Below are 21435 nucleotides of genomic sequence, written 5' to 3'. Positions count from 1 at the left end.
TTTTTAAGTGTAAAACTATATTAAAGACTACCTTTTTTTATTAAATTTCACGAAAGCCAATGCATTTAATACCTTTAAAGTATTTTATTCCTTATATGAATATTGAATATGAATATCAGTTAGTATTGGACTAATAAGTTTATAACTAATACACGCATCTTGTCAATCCCGAAGCATTTATTAGTGGTTCGAAAGAGTTTGTCAGTTTGATTATTAAACATATAAAGACATTTTATTGTATTTAAATAAAATTAAATTGTGACTAATTAAAAAATATTGTTTTTTTATATCATGTGAATTATATCATACTTAGGTATTTGAAATTACCCAAGTAGTGCCAAAGTTCTCTTATTTGTCCATCTTGCGAGCTCCTCGACCTCTGATCATGATTCGTTTCATAAGAGTATTTTTAAAATTTTCTATGCCGAAATCAAGAATTAATCAAATATTTAAGTAAGTAATGACCTTTTCTTTAAATAAAATTACTGTAATTGAATATTTATAATTAACAATATAATTAATATCCTATCTTGCAAAAAAAGAAAAATATTTCTCAATCTCTTAAGATTGAGAAAAAATATTTTAGTGCTTTTGTCTCTAAGACAGCAGAGAAATGTACACGAATATTTATAATAAATCGAATGGTAATTAATATTTTATTTAAGAGTTTTATTGATAAAAAAATTAAAATATCAATTAGTTTTAATCTCTCATAGAATAAGTTTAAATTGATAAGCTTGTGAGTATTTATCAATTACCAGATTATAATGTAATAATACTATTAGTAATTTTACTTTCTTGGCTATTATAGGATATGTGATAATGCGATATGTTCAATGTTGATGAAAGGTTTGAGCTGTTTATACTCCAACACATGCAGACCATTCTCTTGAGCATCAGAAAAGTTTGCTGTGTTTCTTGCTTGGAAAAACGTTTTTTCTTATTGTTTATTGTACACTTCAAAGAAATATACCATGTTTTATATAATTTTTAAAAGTTCATTGAAGGTTTTAAATTACATATATGGTAATAAGCAAACAAAACATAAATAAAATTTTTAGCACCCTATAAGAGAACACGTTAGGCAGAAAATTTACTTTAGATATCTCCAGAAAATTTTTTATTTTATATTTTTATTGATAGTTAATTAATATTTTAATTGCACAAAATTATTTAAATTTATTTTTATTATAGTTGAACTAAGATGAAATAAATTTTCAACTACAGTAGAGTGTCGTTTCTCCGAAAGCCGATCAACCGAAACGTCGGTTAACCGAAAGCGTTCCACTTGGACTGTGTCACGCTGAATCGAATGTTTTTGATACTAGATTAACTTTACTATCAAAGTTATCATTACTAGAATTTGGGATCATTTTTCAAAAAAATTACATAAATTTAATGGAGTTCTACTAATAAAATTGAAATTCAGTCTGTAATGAATTATTATACAGTAGCCTCTCGTTGTATTGCACCTCATTATATTGCAAATTCGGATATATTGTGCTTTTTTTTTGTCTCCAAATTTCAAAAGCACTTGAATCAATAAATTTTAAAACATCAAGTGCCATTGAATTTATTTTTGCAACAAAATATGGTATTTTATTCTTACTATTGTCATTGAAACTATCACTGCAGGTGAAACAATAAGTTCATCAAGATCTAAATAAGCAAAACAGGTGGACAGATCGATTATCATCTATGCTTCTTTTTGATAATAAAAGTTGTTTATTTATTGGTTTTATTGGTATTGTCTCCTCATAATATAGTATAAGGTACTGTCTCCTTTAAGTATAATAAAATTGCAACTGATATTTTGTTTTTATATCCACAGTATTTGACTTAAAATGTCATTGTTAAAGAAACAATAATGCTAAATTGGCATTTATGGTATCGATGTTTATATAAATATCATTTAATTTGATATAACTATGAATAAAATTCAGTATTGCAAAACTAAGCTTATTTTATATCAGAAACACTTGCTGATGAAAGAATAGAGGATAGAGATTCCATAGCATGTATAATCTGTTTAGTATAAGCCCAGAAATTTTAGTACTCGGTTATATCACATTTTTTTCCTCTCCCAACAAGCATGATATAACGAGGGGCTACTATATTACAGAACCAATAAACTGCTTTGCTGGATTACAAAAAACTACTTAGTTACATATGACTAATGAACAGGTTTATTACACACCCAATCTATTTAATTAACTCATCCCAAAATGCATTACTGGCAGTTATCAATTTGGTGACATATAAAACAGAGTCTATAGTGATAATTGCCAACAATACAACATACAGTATATTGTATTGTATTATAAAAAACTACTTACATACAATACGATATACTGTATATTATTTGTAACTAACTAAGTAGTTTTTTGTAATTAAGTAATACAGGCAAGAAGCTTTTTAATATATGCTTTAATGAAGTTCACATTTATGTAACAAGTTACTCTCTAGCACTTTCGGACAACTGAGCCCCTCATCAGGCAGTGTACAAACGAATTCAGGAGTTTATTGGTTTTGTTATATATCTTAAAGAAGTTTGACTTATATTAACCACTCAGCAGTGACCGATGGCTATATCCGTCAAGCATGATCATGTGGCTGTGGTGAAGGACAGATATCCGCAAAAGAATTTTGCGGATATCTGTCCTTCTGTGGTTATAAAATACTGTGTATATAAAAAGAAAATATCAGTTGCAATTTTATTATACTTAAAGGAGACAGTACCTTATACTATATGAGGAGACAGATATGATAGTTTTTGGTGATATCGCAAAATTCTTTTGCGGATATTGCCAAAAACTACCACAAAAAAAAATTCACATAAAAAAGGAATTATGCAACAATTAAAAAAGACTTTTCTTTACTAGACATAACTGTTTACAAAATCTTTTTCCAAAATGGTAATGAGAAAAAACGCTTGGAAAGATACTTAAAAAATTTCCCACATTTATTCTACACTACATAGGGATAGCACCATACCTGACTAACCCACTGCTGAAAGGTTAATATAATAATTAATGCAAAAATATTAATTTCTTGAGAAAGATATTTTGTCTGCCTACACCAAATTTTCACATTTAACGTAAGCATAACTACCGTAAACTGCTAGCGAGTTTCCTAAGTTGGTTACTTTTTTCTCTGATAATATTTTATAATACGTTAACAGAAATTTCTACAGATATTATTTTTTAACAGCTTATATTTTTAAACCTTTTATCATATTTTATGATTTGAGTTGCTAAATTAATTAATTTAATCAAACACAGAATATAATTGATTATATTAATAAATTGAATGAATTGAATATTTGTACTAAAATATTAAAAATTGATTAATAAAGCAATATTTAATTATGAATTGCATTATGTGCAGTATATCTATTCTTTAGTTGCTTGTACATTATTAATAGTATTGACTGTAATACTATTTAAAATACATTCAAATTAAATCCTTAAGAATTTATATGATGTAATTTTTAAACTAATTTTATTATATTTTAATTTAAAATTTATGTATTTTTAAAAAATTCTGTATATTTATTATTTTTTTTTTTTGAATCCTAGGCGATCAAGTCAACAAATATACAATGTCACTTTATTCTTCCTATTTTTTATGTCATTATATGGTCTTCTTGGTGTACAGTTTTTTGGAGAAATGTCTACTCATTGTGTCGTAAATGGAACAAATCCATTGTAAGAAATAAAAATTAATTTATATAATGTAAGATAAATATATTTTATTATAATACAGTTAAACCTGTCTAAAACAGAACATGTTAGTGTTGGTTTATATAAGACTACATTTATGTTAATGCTAAAAAAACTGAAAAAATTACAACTCAAATTTACAACTAGTTTTTCCAATATAAGTATTATGTTTTAAAGATATGTTGAAATGTGTGAATTATACATGAAAAAAAATTTATAAAAACTGAATACAGTAATACCCCGAACTTACGCAATAGGTGGGACCGAGTGATAACCGCGTAAGTCGGGGTATAATTTCGCATATAAATACATACAAATTATTTTTAATTGGGGCCAGAGACTAAAGAAAACAATAATTTAGAAAAAAATGTTTAATAAAATCTTAGATAATATATATGTATAACAAATTATATTATTAAAATCATAAAGCGAAGTTATTTTGATGTAGAAGGCTTCATAAAATCTAACAAATTTGTCTGACGGCTTAAAGATTTTTTCTCCCGCAAAATTTCCTCGTAGCATGCTGCTAATTTTTTTATTTCTCGTTTTGTAGAAGAAATGCACTCTTTGTTGGAGTCTATTTTCTAAAATTTGTAACCCCTTTTCAATTGAACTGAGGCCTTCTGTCAAGTTTTCATAGCTTTGAGAATTTTTTCTTACCTTTTTATAATTGTTCTAACCGTCGATTCTGGTAGATCAAACTTCTTTGCCAATTCACAAATTTTTATTTTTGTATGGAAGTCTTTAATAATGTTAACTTTACATTCCAAAGATAAAGTTTTTCTTTTCTTGTTTGATGCAGAAGAATCAGTTCTACTTCGTCTGCATGACATAGTAGAGTCTCTCGAGTCTCCGTAGATATAACAAACACAGAAATAAATAACACAAAATAAATTGTAGCTATGTGTCGATTCCGCGCGACACGTCCGAACATGTAAGCTGAACAATAGTGTGGGGAGGGTGAGTAATCAAAAGTTGCGTGGCGCTCAAACAAAAGACAAATCGACGAGATTTGAAAATCGCGTAAGTCGGGGTAGCGTAAGTCGAGGTATTACTGTACTTGAAATGTTTTAATTCCCCTTTTCCCAAAACATAATTATAATTACTGTTTGTTAGTTGGCACTTTATTTATCAAAGTATACTAATATTTTAAAAATTGCCATTATATTATCTATAAGAATAATTGATCTTATAAATTTTCTGTTATTCCTGATGTCACTAACACAGTATTGAATTATGGCTAATTTTAAGAATTCTTCCTACTTTTGCTTTCTTTCCTTCTTAATATGGAGCGAGTGGATGCGTTCAATTCTAAAATGTTCCATCAAAATTGTTTTGATAATTTTTTATTTGTGAAAAAATAGGAATACATTAAATTAATTTATTTTTACTAACTGTTTTTCTAAATTTTTAGCATTTTCCACAAAAATAGTTCATATTTTTTAAAATGTTTGTTACTCCTGGAAGAAGAATTAAGTATTTATATGGATTGGGGAAACTAGTAGTATTGTATTATAACTTCTACTTTCCAGACAACAAAAGACAAAAGAAAAAATAATAGATTAACTCTTATTTTTGTTTCATCCGATGGTTTTTTTCATATTTAATAATTTCGAGACAGAGTTCGCTCAAACAGAGATTACCATTTTAATTCCGTGTTTAAGACAATACAATTCGGCGACCGACCTTTCCGTAGAGGCTACTAGCCGCAAAAAACTAAAAAGTCTTTTTTAAAACACAAATTTTCCAATTAAAAATATAAAAATTTTTAAAAATAGGAATTGGTGACATACGAACATCTCCTTTAATCCATCTAACCTTCTTATGAAGTTCTCGGCTTTATATCCACTAAGTAGTAAGCGCCGGAAAATTATTCATTGGCAATCCCAGATACTTACTGTTCAATGACCTCAAACACTGGATATAAGTGTCCAAATGGAAAGGTCGGTCGCCAAATTGTATTGTCTTAAACACGGAATTAAAATGGTGATCTCTGTTTGAGCGAACTCTGTCTTGAAATTATTAAAGATTAACTCTTGTTATCAAGAAGTTAACTATAATCTAATCCCACAAGTTACAACATTATCATGGTTTATAATTTAGCTGCTATTATGCCAAAAATTTCACTTTAGGGCTGTCCATAAATTATGTGTACATTTTTTCTTGAAATTTTTATTCTCCCTTCCTTCATCATCCCAGTTTGTCCAAGTTTCTATAGCATCCTCTCCTCTTCGGATATCCAGCAAAACTCAGCCCCCCTCAAAACCTTTATCACTTTATGAATAATAAAATGTATAAAATTTAATAAAATAAAATGGGTGGCTACTGAAGAAATTCCAATTAAAATAAAAGATATTTTTGTTTCTAATTTATTTATTATAATATAATTGTAATAAGAAATTAATATTCATTTAAATTCATTATTATTTGCTAAATTTAATTTTTTATTTACAGAAATGTAACTCTTGATTCATTGGCAATCCCAGATACTTACTGTTCAATGACCTCAAACACTGGATATAAGTGTCCAAATGGAATGGTTTGCATGGAAATTGATCTTCCCAAAAATATATCTGGTTTCAATGGTTTCGATGATTTTGGTAATCTCGTGACTTTTTTTAATAAATAAAAAATTTTCTTTTATTTAAATGGCTAACGATAAATATTTTGTGCTTCGTAGCACATAGTTTTTTCACTGTTTATCAAGCTGCATCACAAGAAGGTTGGGCATTATTAATGTATAAAGCAATGGATAGTTTACCAGCATGGAGAGCAACCTTTTATTTTACAACCATGATATTTTTTCTGGCATGGCTTGTCAAGGTTTTACAATCAAAATTTTATCTAATTAATTATTCTTTAAGAAAGATTGATAAATTTTAAATATAATCTATATAATTTTTTTAAAAATTTATTAGAATGTTTTCATAGCCGTAATTACTGAAACATTTAATGAAATAAGAGTACAGTTTCAACAAATGTGGGGGGAAAGAGGTACAATTGCAACCGAAACAACACCTCAGGTAATTATTACTATAAATTTTGGAGATTATCTAATTAATATATTAACTTAATTTATTATTATTTTCAAGTTTACTAAGTTTTATTTATTAGATTTTAAGAGGAGACGATACAGGCTGGAGATTAGTTACAATTGATGAGAATAAGGGAAGAGGTAAAGCACCACATTGTTTTCAAATATTTCTTCAGTCTGCTCTCTTTCAAGTTATTGTTATGGTAGTTAACGTTGCAAATGCCATTGTGGCTGCAAGTATTTCATTTGAACACGACGGACGTCCGAGACGACAATTTTACGAGAAGTATTATCTAGCCGAAGTATGCGTTCTTTCTCATTTCATAAATAAATATCCAATTGAAATATTTTTCAAAAATAACAAATCTTTATTTAAATTTAAATTTTTTAAAAACTTTTTTAAGGTTGGTTTTACCATTTTCTTTGATTTGGAAGTTTTATTTAAAATATGGTGTCTTGGTTTGCATGGCTATTATCAAAGATCATTACACAAGTTTGAATTATTATTAGCAATTGGTACAACTTTACATGCAATACCATCTCTTTACATGTCTGAATTAGCTTATTTTCAGGTATTTAAATTTTTTATTGTTAAATTCCAAAATATATTAATTATTATTACTACTTTTTTCGAAATTTAATTATGTTAATTACAGGTATTGAGAATTGTACGTTTAATTAAAGCTTCTCCCGTATTAGAAGATTTTGTATATAAGGTACTAAACGTGCATTATGTAAAAAAAAAAAATATTTTCAATTTATTAATTTGAATAAATTTTTATAGATTTTTGGACCAGGAAAGAAATTAGGAAGTCTTATAATATTCACCATGTGTCTATTAATTATTACTTCAAGTATAAGTATGCAACTTTTTTGTTCTCTGGCTGATTTTAATAAATTTGAAGCATTTCCTGAGGTAAATACACATATAAAAGAATTTTAACTTAGCAGAATATTTTAAATATTACACGTGATTCAATAAAAAAAATTAATATAATATTAAATATAATAACCTTAACTTGATAAATCATTGAGTGATTTTTATTTGGCACTCAAAAATAATTGTATAAATTAAAATATATAACAAATATTTTAATATAAGATATAATGCCTAATTACACTAAAGCTGTTTAATAGAATATACAGTTATTATTATATGAAAATTTGATATATCTTTATGTATTTGGTTTAGAGTAAGCTTGCAAATATAAAGTTTATTGTTACGCAATAACAGAAAATTTATTTAGTGTGCATTTGCCAAAATTGTCCAAGCTACCATTTATTTATAGTAATTTTTACTTTGGCTTTTTTAATAATTAATTAATTAATTTAAGAAACAATAATTTAAAAATGTACGCTTTAACTTCTCGTATATCTATTTAAGGAAGTAATTTTTAAATAAATATATAATCTCTATAAATTAATTATTAATTTACAGGCTTTTATGTCAATGTTTCAAATATTGACTCAAGAAGGATGGGGCGAAGTAATGAATGAAACAATGCTTCGTACAAGTAAAACAATTGGTCCTTTAGTTGCGATATATTTTATTTTATATCATCTTTTTGTAACATTGGTAAATATATATTTCTTGATAATTATTCTATATTATTTCAAATTAAAGTTTTAAAATTGAACTAAGTAAACTGCATTTATATTTAACAGATTGTGCTCAGTTTATTTGTAGCTGTAATCTTAGATAATTTAGAACTCGACGAAGATATTAAAAAAGTTAAACAAGTATGTATTTAATGACATGAAAATCTTGTATATGATTAAGTAGATTTTTTACTTAACGTTAAATTTTTCCAAATAAGAAAGATGTAATAAAGTTAGAACAATATCAAGTTTCATTTCAGACAATTAAATACAATAAAACATTAAAGTTGCAATTCAAACAACCTGGTAGTTAAATATCAGTAGAAATATTTACTTTAAATAATAAGTTTATAAGTTTGAAGTATACACTTGTCTATTATATACACTATAATCTTAAAAGATTATAGTGTATATAATATTATAGTGTCTTAAATATTGGGTTTATGCAAAAGTTTCTTGAATTTTTTAAACCTCTGTAAAATCCTTGAAATTGTTCAACAAAGGACATCTAGAAATTTCTTGTGGGGTATGTAAATGAAGAATAGTGAGGTGCACAATTGTAAGTGAAAAGATATTCTGTATGATGATACTAACTTTTTAAATACGACAAATTTGCCAACAGTTTTTATGACCAAATTCACTTATATACTCTTTATGATTATCAGTTTGGTATAAAAGCAACTGAATCTTATCATCATATGATGCAATCATTTGGCAAGAATGTTGTCTCCTAGTCTACAGTCTACAATTCATTCAGTTAATTTAAGCTGAACAATACGAAGTCAAAGATTAGCTATGCTCGGAAGGTCTTCTGTCTTGTAAGATGATGAGCTGCAGAAGTTGATGGAAGCCAACCCATTTTTGACTGTGAGATATGAGGAAGACACTTTGTTGTGACCAGTTCACTGTAGTTTATCGCTTACCTGCCATTGGAAAGGTCTGCAAGATCAAATGTTAAGGTTGACCCAGCAGAAGTTGCATAATCTCAGCTGGGAGGTTCTTCTTCATCTGCCGCCCAGACATTGCATCATCTGACTACCATTTCTTCAGCTCTGTGTAACATTTCTTGGATGGAAAGCAGTTTGCTGATGAAAATTGCACTTGCAAAGTTCTTTGAGTCAAAATAGTCTGAGTTTTATTCAGAAGAAATCCATGACCTGTCCAATTAATAGAAGAAGGTGCTTGAATGTAATGGCATTCAAAGCATGGCTTATAAACTGTTTTTCGTTCTTGCAATAAATATTATACTATAAAACTGTAAAAAATTTCATAAACTTTTGCATTAATCTAATATTTTTAAATTTAGTGAGATTTTAGATTGATTTATGTTTATTTATTTTTTTAATATTTAGTTAAAAGCAAAAGAACAGAGTGCTGGAATTAAAGAAGGCCTTCCAAAAAGGTTGTTGCTTTTTGAACGTTTTCCTGACAGTCCTCAGATGAGTAGATTAAATAAAACTCCATCTGAATTTAGTGTTCCGAAGGTAAAATTTTAGTGGAAATTTTATTACAAATTAGACATATTCACGACTTTATTATGTATTTAGGTAAGAGAAAGTTTTATGAAGATGTTTGTAGAAGAACAACCTGAAGAACTGCCAACAATGAAAAAAGGCGAAGAGGGAGAAACGCTCGTGACATACCGCAAACAACGTCCTTTACATCTGCTATCTTCTCCTAGTAAAATACGTAATGTTGGATGTCATCTAAAACGTTCAAATATAAACAATATATTGGTGTAAATATAAATAACTTTCCGATATAGAGTTGAGAAATTATAAAAGTTTAATTATTTTAAAAAATTTTTAGTGATTCAAATAACCAGCGACTTTTAGTAGGAGATTCTGGACAAATTCCTATTTTGGGTAAAGGACAAAAGCAGACTCCAGGCCAAAAACCAGTTAGACTAGACAGAAGGTAGTATATTATTTTAATTTTGATATACTGACTAGTTTTATATTTGGTATCGATTTGATTTATCAGAAGTATGAGAAGATCTGTTCGTGCTGGATCTATAAAGATTAAACAGTCTTATGATCATCTTCATGAAAATGGAGAGGGTAGTACTACTAGTGCCACCCGCAATCCTCATGATTTTGACATTAAGCTGTTGCAACAGAAACGTCAACAAGCAGAAATGAAAAGGTAATTATGTTTTATGTAACAAAACATTTCATATAAACGTTGTGACACATATAATAACATCTTTTTCTGTGTATACAGGAATACCCTATTTAGCACAGTATTTGTAATGTATTTAAGAGAATTATAAACCCAAATTAATTAGAGAACAAATTTAATAAAAAAATATTGATTGGAAGAGAGTATTTTTTAATTAAAAAGTAATTATAACTGGCTTAATAATGAGTTTAAAATTTATAATAACTATATACGGACGAAATGAAAAGATTCTGTTAAACCTTTTTATTACTTTATTTTACAATTTTTAAATATTCTTATTGAAAGAATAAAATTGTTCAACATTGTTTAGATGTAACTCTTCCTTTATTTTGCATAAAGCTTTTGGTAGCACCAAATTGAAATTTGTAAATGCTCTTCACCAACCAGGAAGCAAGCAGTATTTTCACAAATGCTACCAATTTCATTCAAATCTCCTGCAAACCTTGTAACCGATGCAGTCAAAGTTCGTACACAAACGTTTTCGGCCCCTCACTAGGTCCTTCTTCAAGCGAAATTTTCTTTTTTGACCGTTACATCGTACCGCTACCAATTTCATTTTTTCATTTAATGTACTGCAAGAATTATTAATTAGGTGGTTAAAATTTCCATTAAAACATGTATTTAAAGAGAAAAATATATTTTAAATTTACTTGCTAATTGACCTTAATGAAAAATTTTATGTAAACTTGATTATTACTTTCTCATCATTAACAATGGGCGAAGTTTATTGTGTCTTATGCTTGATAAATTAGTGAGTTGAGTCAAGATGTTCAATGATACTTTATTGGGATGAATAAGATGTGGTTACAACATGTCAGTCTAAGTATCCCCTCGCAGACTTATCCAAATTTGCTATATGACAATTTTTTTTTTAATCATTAAGAGAGAAAATAGTCTTTAAAGTGTAAGGTGGCAGTCTGGTAGTGTGACTATATCTCCAGAGATTTTAAAGCTTATTCACTGATTGTTGTAGCCTGTTCCTGCTGTATCCAGATCATACCGTTGTTGCTGGTGGATGTAGCTCTTTAGTTCTTCCGGATGATACTCTACACTCTTCACGGTTTTTGTCTGTAGATGGTTGAATAGAAAACAATTCATTCATATATTAAAGATGTATTTTAGTGAAGAAAAGTATTCTTCCATATTCCATACTAATTTTAAGTGATTTCAGCTCTTGTGTTTTGGCCAGAATTTTGCATTTCTTCCATAGTTCAGTCATACTTCCTTCTACAACAATTATTTACTATTTACAGGGTTCAGGGATAGATACACAGAGGGTTACATGGGCTTAAGCTTTCCCCGTTGATAAAAACCCCATTGTTTTTTTCGTCGTAACATTTAATATTTGTAATTTAAACATAAAAATGAGAAATGACAATATTTTGAATTATAAAATTTGTTTAGAAATCTTCAGACATCATTAGATGCTGATATTAACTTGCATTCACTGCATCTCTTATGGCTTTAGTTCTTTTCTGCAGATTCTGTGATCTTATTTTAAGTTCTACCATTTTCTTAGCAAGGTCTATTAGAAATTACTTCATTTGCTGCATTCATTTTTTATATGAAGAGACTATGTTCCTGTTTAGTGTATGAGTATTGAAAGCTGCCATCTCTTGCTGAATCAAATGTCAAAGTAATGAGATTTAGCCCATGAGATCAAGATGGAAATGTGCAATTAGATATCAACATCAACAACATGTCAACACCAAGGATGGAAATCAACACCTTATCCAGAACCTGTTACTGGTGTGTTCTGTGAATAATACAGTTTATCACTAACGTTTTCAAACTGTAATTAGATACAGTTTGAAAATGATAGCAGAAATTTCATGTAATTAGATACACGAAATTTGCTATCTGTTGTTTGACTCTAAACTGATATTGTGAAATTGTAAAAAGCATTGTGTTTTTATTGTTATACAGTATTTGTTTTTAAAATTGTTTAATGATTAATACCTTATTCACATCTTTATTATTTTAATGTTTTCAAGTTTCTACAACTTGTCTTCATGACATTCACAATCAAAATAAAAAAAATCACAAGGTGTACCTACATTGTCTTCTAACACAAAATCTACTTTGCTCTCCTAAACTTTTTTAAAAAGTAATTTTTCCTTCCAGTTGTAAACCTCAATGGTTATTTTTATTACCTTCCTTTTAGTCCTTCCACTTCCAATTAGTTATTAATAATTATGACTGTTGTGACTTATGTCTTTTCCTGCCCCCCAATTTGCCACATGGTGGGTCTGACTCGGTGAAGAGGAGTTGTGTAAATCTGGGTGTGTAACCTAGTGTGGGAGATTTATTGGAGGGTGTGTTTTGGGGAGAAGTTAGAACAGAAGTGGAAAGAGAAGGAAGAATCTGAGGGAAGAGTGTGGTGTGTGAAAGTGCGTGAGAAAAATAGTCGGGAAGCCGGAAAGTAAAGACTGTGCAACCAGGTCAGCGGGAAGATTTCGTTTTCGAACTGTTTCCTGTCCAATAAGAAGTAAAAGAAGAGGTACACTTTAAACTCGTTGTCGGTATGTTTTATGGGTGCGTGTTACGAAAATTCTGTAACATATTATTGTCAGGAGAATTGTGTGTTAAAGCTATTCGGTAGATTGGATTGTTGGGCTCCGTACATTCCTGTGTGTTTCCCTGGATGTATTGTATGTTCCAAGGAAAATTAAAGGGTTATCTTGTTAATTTGGATAGTTGTCTTTGTCTAGTCCCTACTGAGATAAGTGGATTCCTCCTTCTAAGCGTCTGCTCTATCGAGCACGCTTGTTATCAATGTGTCCCATCAAAGAAATCACTAAAGTTCTCCGTGTCGACTCATTCATACTTTATATAATCACACACTGTGATAATTTACAAGACGCATGGAAATGTATGATTGAGAGAAGGAACCAAAGTTTCAGGTGTAAGCAGTGGATTTTTCAGTTTTGGGAAATGATATTGAAGTTACAGAAGGAGGACTGAAAGGAAGGTATTAAAAATTGACTGTTGGGATGTATGGTAAGAAGGAAAGGTTGCTTCTGAAAAAGCTCAAAGAGCTAACAGGAGAATTTTTTTTTAGTTAGAGATGATATATGTCGGGCAGATACATTAAAAGTAAAAAAATAACAATGTACTTAAATATAGTGTCAAGATTGGGAGTCCCATCTTGTCTGGTCATTTGACTTTGTTTGATATACTTAGCTGGACCTAACTTAATTAATCATTAAGCTTGGCAAAACAACATTTCATCTAGTTTTATGGTTGCAAAAAACTTCTCCAGTCTTAAAGCACACACAGAGAACAGTGACAGTAGCTGACAGCATAAGTTCATAACTTGAAATGGATTGTCTGTTGGTCAGGAGTTTGAATGTAAGGGAACAAAGCAACAAAATTGGCAGAGGAATGAGATTTTGAGTGGTCTGAGAGACAAGTTGAGTCAGGAGCTTTGAGGGATAACTAGCATTTGTATATACAAAGTAAAAATTGTTGTTGGATAACAGACATTATTCATATTTGGATGTTAGCTGAAGCTGTTCTTATGTAAAATGAAAGCGTTTATAATAAAATATTTGATTCGGCATTCTGAGATAAGCACTTCTCTTAACTGTCAGTATACATACATTTTGAATGATGGGATCTAGGAATCTGAAAGTGCTAGGGCAGGGGTCCCCAACCCTATGCCCGCGGGCACCATAGTGCCCGCCGATCGTTTTACGTGTGCCCGCCGCTGTGCGACCATGATAAAAATAAAAATATTTCAGTTTTCAATAAAATGCTATGTAAAAGTTTTTTTGTTTTTAATGATTAACCACTCAAAAGTATAAATGGCGTCCAACACAGATAAAAGCACAAAGCGAAATGCGACCGATCTCTTTTTCCCCTCGCGCCAAATCTTCACCAACCAAATTTCCCATACCTGAAATGAAATAAACCGGTCCATTCTGAATATCATAAAATCAAAGTACAGATCACGACTTATAGATGAACACCTTGACGATTGCTAATGAGCAGGAATATCATCATACTCTCTTAATTACGAAGCAATGGCCAATGAAATGCAATGCCAAAAATCACATTTACTTTCAGATTTATACTTTTTATAAAGAATTTTTATACTTTGTAGATTTTGTATGCATTGTTTAGTAATTACTTGTTTTGTAAAAATTATTGTTAATAGTCTTGTGTATGTTTTAATTATTATGCCTTTTTGTCCTCTCTAACACAATTTAAAATTTGTTTTGTATATTAGTACATTCTATATATTAACAGGACTTATTATACTGGAAAACTATGGATGCAGATATTTAGTCATACAGATCAAAAATTTTAAATTGTGTATGTTTTATTACATTTTTGGAATTAAATGTTTTCTGTACATTATGTGTATGTATTATTAACTACGTCCAAATATAAATTCACCTTGAAAAAATAAATGGTGCCCGCCGTCCGGCCGGTATTCTAGAATGTGCTCTTAGGTACAAAAAGGTTGGGGACCCCTGTGCTAGGGTAATAAAGATGTGAATTTCAGAAAACCAGTTTTGGATGAATAAGTTGATAAGGGAGTTATTTAGAGTTAAAAGAATTAAATGAATATTTTTATCATATTTTAATTAATATACACATTTATTTATTAAATTTTGTGTGTTATTTAGAAACCAAAGAGAAGAAGATCTGAGAGAAAATCATCCATTTTTTGACAATCCCCTTTTTGTTGTCGGACGAGAAAGCAAATTTCGTAAATTGTGTCAATCAATAGTATATGCAAGATATAATCCTTGTGTCAGAGATCCTGTTACGGGGAAAGAAAAAAAAATAAAATATAAAAGCTTACAGTAAGTATTTGGCATTTAGATAAAAATAATGTTTACCATATTAATATTATATACTTAGAACAAATGACAAAAAAATTATCTGAATTTAGGAATAGCTTGTAATACTAATAACAATTTTTCAATACATTAGCATTCCAGTATAATATACCGTATTTTACGGACTATAAGACGCACCTTAATTTTTAAGCAATTTTTAAAAATAATACCTATAAGATGCGCCTGAATTTTGGAGGCAATTTTTCGAAGAAAATTGTGCCTCTTATAGTCCGTAAAATACGGTAATATATTTTTGTTGTTATTATTAGCAAAGATCTTTATCTGACGATGAGGCAAAAATTCAACAAATATTTTATACTTACAGGCAAAAACTTGTAATATATTGTTAATATCTTCTAAGATATATACATTTTAGTGTAACTATATTTTTTACCTTATAAGATACACTTTTTGTAGCTAAACTTTATCCGAAATTAGGGTGTCTTATAATGTGAAGAATATTTCCACCCCAAAAAAAACAATACAATGGTGCATCTCATAAGGTAAAAAGTATCATAACTCTCAGGTTCTCATAATTTAAAAATTAATGATTAATAAAATAAATTTTTACAGTAATCTCCTTGGATTAGTTACCTACTTGGACTGGGTGATGATTCTTATAACTACATTATCATGTGCATCTATGATGTTTGAAACACCATGCCGACGGGTTATGAACACATCTCTCTTACAGGTTTGTAATTCATTAATGAAAAAAAAAAAAAGATAAAGTAGAATGTAGATTTATATAAAAGGAAAATTACTAATTATATGTTTTTTTCCTTTTGTTGAAACTGTGTCTTTATTTTTTAATGTTTGTTTTATTTCACAATGAAAGAAAGAACTAGGAAAAGATATGAAAGAATGATTGCAATATTGGCAAATTTGAGATTGGTTTTAATGTAAAAAACCAAAGCAAATGATTGTGTAAATCAGGGGTGGGCAACCTGCAACCCACATTAATATTCTGTGCGGTCCGTGCTGTACAAAATATTAATAAATACATCAATTCCTCAATTTAAGAAAGTATGCAACAAAAATTTTATCATTATTTTCTACAACTTGATGAAAATTCAGTAAAAAGTAAAATAAGAAATCAGTTAACAGACTTTCACATCAAAACCAGTTAAAACTAGCAGTGATTAATATTTGACTAAATATTTTGGATATATTATATAAATATTCACATCAAATTAAGTATATTTGTGTTAATTTATAATCTTATATGAATAAATAGTTGTGATTTACCCACATTTTTTTTCTTTTTTTTCTTCTGTGCAGCACGTGTCATTTCAAAGTTTTAAGTGTGGTCCTTACATAGAAAAAGGTTGCCCATCCCTGGTGTAAGCTATGCATCGTGCCATCAGAAGATGGATGGAAACCTGAAATGTGTATTGGCAAACAAATGTATAAAAGATACAATACTGAATAAAGTGGATGTGTCAAGGATCTGAGATCTTAAATCATTAATTCATTGAGAAATAAACAGATATTCTGATTTATATATATAATATATATATATATATATATATAAATTGAAGTGCCAAAATGCAAGAGACTGCAGACTAATAATGCTTAGCTTCTCCTTTTGACTTAATAATAGTGACTATACAAAGTGACATGGAGTCCATGAGGTGCAGGAACTGGTGAATGGGTGTAGTCATCTAGGCATGTTGGATGGCAATCCCTAATTCTATCAATATTTGTAAGAGGTGATGCCAAGTCACTACAATGGTCTGTAGTATCCCAAAGGTCTTTGATTGGGTTCAAATCTGGTGAGCATGGATGTCAAGAACACAATAGGTTATTGTTGGCACTGTCCTTCTAAAACAACCCATTTTCAAAGGGAATAATCAGAGCATAAAAAAATGGAGATGATCTGCAATGATGTTCGTATAATAAGAAACTGTTATGATAGATTCTATTTTAAGTAATGGCACCATAAGATAAAGACATCGTGACATATCTCACATTGATCTGAATGTACAAGAAACCTGAAACAACTATTTCTCAAAGATTAATTTCAATCCCTATAGAATCTATCATAACAGGTTCTTATTATACGAACATCATTGCAGATCATCTCCATTTTTTTTATGCTTTGCTTATTCCCTTTGAAAATGGGTTGTTTTAGAAGGACAGTGCCAACAATAACCTATTGTGTTCTTGACATCCATGCTCACCAGATTTGAACTCAATCAAAGACCTTTGGGATACTACAGACAATTGTAGTGACTTGACATCACCTCTTATAAATATTGATAGAATTATGGATCTTATCTTCTACAATTGGAACAAGTACAACTTTACAAATATTAGAATTATGGACAGACCACAGTGTTCATAGTTCTGATATTTCTGGTAAACTCTTGAAACTGTTGCCCAGGAATATTCCAAAGAAGGGCCGGCCATTTTGGAAATAAGGTTTCCTATCTTGTGCTTACAAACAAAGAGTGATAAATCTCATCCACTGGTTTATTATGCAGCGATCAAGTTTGTGCTTTATTAGTATCATATGAGCTGTTGAATTGTTTTACATTTTCTGCAGGAAGAAGGCAAGAAACTTTCAGTATTCATCTGTCATTTTTTTTTTAAATTCAGTTTGCGTGTGTGTAAGTAAATAAGAAAATACACTGTATATTAATTTCTGTTATAATTGATATAAATTTAATATATATGTGTGTGTTTTTATTTTAAATTGTAATATTTATGACTATTTCACAACTAACATTCTTGATTTTCTTCTAATGATATCAGAAATTATCTTCTTAGTTCACCAGATCTATTCTTTTAATCTTATCATAAAGTTTTTATATTAATGTAGACTAATTCTCAATTTTATATAATGTTTAATTAATTAAAGTATATTACTTTCAGTTATTTACAATTATTTTTAACAATTACTTATATTTTAAATAGATATCGGAATATGTATTTGTTGTTTCGATGAGTATAGAATTGACATTGAAAATATTAGCGGACGGTCTGTTTTTTACACCTAAAGCTTTAGTGAAGGATGTGGCAGGAATCATGGATTTTTTCATATATACTGTACGTAATTAAACTTCTTATTATTAAATTATAAAAAAAATAAACTTGGTTTTATATGTTGAAAATTGCATTTTTATTTTATTAAATTTTTCTCTTTAGGTTAATTTGGTCTTTCTGTGTTGGATGCCACAGAAAGTACCTCCTCAGTCTGGTGCTCAAGTCTTAATGATTTTAAGATGTGTTCGTCCTTTGCGTATATTCATTCTGGTTCCACACATGCGTAAAGTCGTATCCGAACTGTGTCGTGGATTTAAAGAGATTTTACTGGTATCGACGAATTTAATTAACACTCGCAGTTTTTTAAAATTTACATTTAATTTTTATCCCATTAAGATTATTTCTTAATATTATATAGGTATCAGTTCTTCTCATTGTTCTTATGTTTGTGTTCGCTTGTTACGGAGTACACTTATTTGGTGGTCGTTTAGCAAGATGCAACGATCCTGCTGTCACTGAAAGAGTAGGGTTTTCGTTTTTCATTTTTTAATATAGAAATTAAATATACAAATTATTAAGTTTAAAATAATATTTTAAATCGTAATAAATTGACTTAACTTATTTGAAATTCTTATCTTTTAGGCTGATTGTGTGGGGGTATTCATGAGGGAAATATTTATCACAAAAATGAAACTTCAACCAGGAGAAAATGAATCTTATCCTGCAATGCTCGTTCCTAGAGTTTGGTTAGATAATATTATGACTGCTTTAAAAAGAATTTCGTTTTGTTTACCACATTTTAAGAATTTTTTCAGTTTTATCTACTAAAAATAACTTTTTTTATTCTTATTTTTTTAAATATTAAGTTTTTCATTTTTGAATATTCGCCGGTTTGACGCTGTAACGACATTTATTTATTTTTCTTTTGTGTTGTTTATTGAAATAGGGAAATAATTGCATATTGTAAAACTGTGTATTCAATTTGATATTATTTTTATAAGATACAATTTTTTTGTTTTTATTATATAATTTTCAAAATTTCACATTGGGGAATTAATTAAATGGCAGAGCATTGTCCTGCTCCCAAAATATAATCTGCTTTTTTTCTATAACTGAACATTATACTTTTTATAATATATTATTATTCTATTAAAATTTTTTATGGTTAATATACTTTCAACTTTAAGACTTTTTAATATATTTATATGTATTTTTTTTAATATTTTCTTATTAAAATGAACTAAAATAAGAAGTGCAGCATTCTTTCATTTCTATAGGGCCAATCCCCGTAATTTCAACTTTGACAACATTGGTAATGCTCTTTTGACCTTATTTGAAATCCTCTCCTACGAGGGATACGCTGAAGTACGTGAAATTATCACTGCTCAAGATGGGGATGTGAGTCTGGGACCTCCATATCTTTGCAATATTTTTATATTACTTTCTTTTAAACTTTTTCTATTACGTCTTGTATTTTCGGCTTTTGGCTTTGCAACACGATTCTAAATTGCGGCATTATTTAATTAAATTGTGATTGTTCGGATAACAGTACTAATTTGGGTTATAAGAATGGGGTATTCGAATGCTACATCATCTCTGCACTTTCAATAAGCATTCCTGATATAATGCATTTGTATTATATACTTCAGCTTAATAATTGAATATTTTTCACTCTGCAGATTCTTTTATTGCCTGGCATTGCATTAATTAACTCCCTAATGTGTATCCATAAGTAGTTTTGCCTTTATTAACCATTCATCTGTAGGCTAACAAATTTCTCTCTAGGGCCAATCCTCGCAGATTCAACTTTGACAATGTAGGCAATGCTATGCTGGCTCTTTTCGAAGTTTTATCCTTCAAAGGATGGTTGGATATTCGTGATGTATTACTTCAGAGATTAGGTCCTGTAAGTCTTATTTTATAAAAGAGCTAGGTTTTTTAATACCTTTTTTTCTTATTCAACTTAATAATTTCTCATTAAAAAAATGTTTAAAATATTAATGGCATATCATTCCAAAATTAAAAATTTTTCTGTTTATTTTTAAATTAAATTAAATTTTTATATTTATTTCTATAGGTCCATGCCATTTATATACATATTTTTGTGTTTCTTGGTTGTATGATTGGACTCACTTTATTTGTTGGTGTAGTCATTGCTAATTACAGTGAAAATAAGGTAATATTTTTGAATTTGTTTCTATTATATGAAACATTAAAAAATGTTATTTGATATTTAGGGAACGGCTTTACTTACCGTCGACCAAAGACGATGGTGTGACTTAAAGAAGAGACTTAAAATAGCTCAACCACTCCATTTACCACCCCGACCCGACAGTCACAAAATCAGAGCTTTTATATATGATATAACCCAGAAACTTTTCTTTAAGCGTTTTATCGCTTTATTAGTATTGGCAAACAGCAGTCTTCTATGCGTTAGCGTAAATAAATTTTTCGTTTACTTGCGTTGTTTTTTTTAAATTTTATTATATTTATTAATTTAATGAATATATTTCTTTCAAAAAACAACCCGCAGTGGAGATCAGATGAAAATTATACGATGCCTTTAGCCACAGTATCTGCTTCTTTCACAGTACTTTTTACTATTGAAGTAAGTTATCTGTACATAATATAGCTATAAAAGGAGATTAGAAAATAAGGTACTCAATCGTTTGGTATAAATTATTTTCATTTTAATGATTTAAGATATATGAAATAGTATTTTACTTTTTACTAATAATACTTTTACTTTAATAAAAACAAACATAATGAAAAGTTTGTTTATATTGTTTTATTTATTTTATAAGAAACAGTTGTTACAGATGGTTATGCTTAGCTATACATATATAAATATTTTAAAGTCCAATGTTCAAACAGTTGTCATACTAAATTGATTCAATACAGCAATCGTTTGGCTTATGCTTAACTATTAGACATAATCAAATAAACTCATTCAACAGCTATAAGTACCAAGAAAACCACATTTATTTCATGACACTAGGATACTGTGTAGAAGAATATGTCAATACTAGTGTATAGAGTCTTGACATGCATTAATTCATCC

At 29.0% G+C, this 21435-nt stretch overlaps 1 protein-coding gene across 2 annotated transcripts in view; it reads left to right on the top strand.

Moving 5' to 3' along the window:
- Positions 1–21435, top strand: part of na (sodium leak channel non-selective protein na) — a 61839-nt gene that overhangs the window by 21852 nt on the left and 18552 nt on the right. For both annotated transcript variants that reach the window (XM_067287483.1, XM_067287484.1), the window contains exons 6-30: positions 314–453; positions 3579–3707; positions 6177–6322; positions 6403–6545; positions 6641–6745; positions 6837–7058; positions 7161–7328; positions 7413–7472; positions 7541–7672; positions 8195–8332; positions 8422–8496; positions 9708–9839; positions 9903–10093; positions 10165–10272; positions 10339–10500; positions 15171–15350; positions 15960–16080; positions 18306–18437; positions 18537–18704; positions 18793–18897; positions 19017–19120; positions 20160–20280; positions 20452–20550; positions 20612–20812; positions 20908–20982. In XM_067287483.1, the coding sequence (XP_067143584.1) occupies positions 314–453; positions 3579–3707; positions 6177–6322; positions 6403–6545; positions 6641–6745; positions 6837–7058; positions 7161–7328; positions 7413–7472; positions 7541–7672; positions 8195–8332; positions 8422–8496; positions 9708–9839; positions 9903–10093; positions 10165–10272; positions 10339–10500; positions 15171–15350; positions 15960–16080; positions 18306–18437; positions 18537–18704; positions 18793–18897; positions 19017–19120; positions 20160–20280; positions 20452–20550; positions 20612–20812; positions 20908–20982 (3357 nt within the window). The remainder of the gene's footprint in view (positions 1–313; positions 454–3578; positions 3708–6176; positions 6323–6402; positions 6546–6640; positions 6746–6836; positions 7059–7160; positions 7329–7412; positions 7473–7540; positions 7673–8194; positions 8333–8421; positions 8497–9707; positions 9840–9902; positions 10094–10164; positions 10273–10338; positions 10501–15170; positions 15351–15959; positions 16081–18305; positions 18438–18536; positions 18705–18792; positions 18898–19016; positions 19121–20159; positions 20281–20451; positions 20551–20611; positions 20813–20907; positions 20983–21435) is intronic.

The sequence above is a fragment of the Centruroides vittatus genome, unplaced genomic scaffold (genome assembly GCF_030686945.1).
Source record: "Centruroides vittatus isolate TY-2023 unplaced genomic scaffold, ASM3068694v2 scaffold_490, whole genome shotgun sequence".
Lineage (NCBI taxonomy): Eukaryota > Metazoa > Arthropoda > Arachnida > Scorpiones > Buthidae > Centruroides > Centruroides vittatus.
This window is presented reverse-complemented; position numbering and strand designations above follow the sequence as displayed.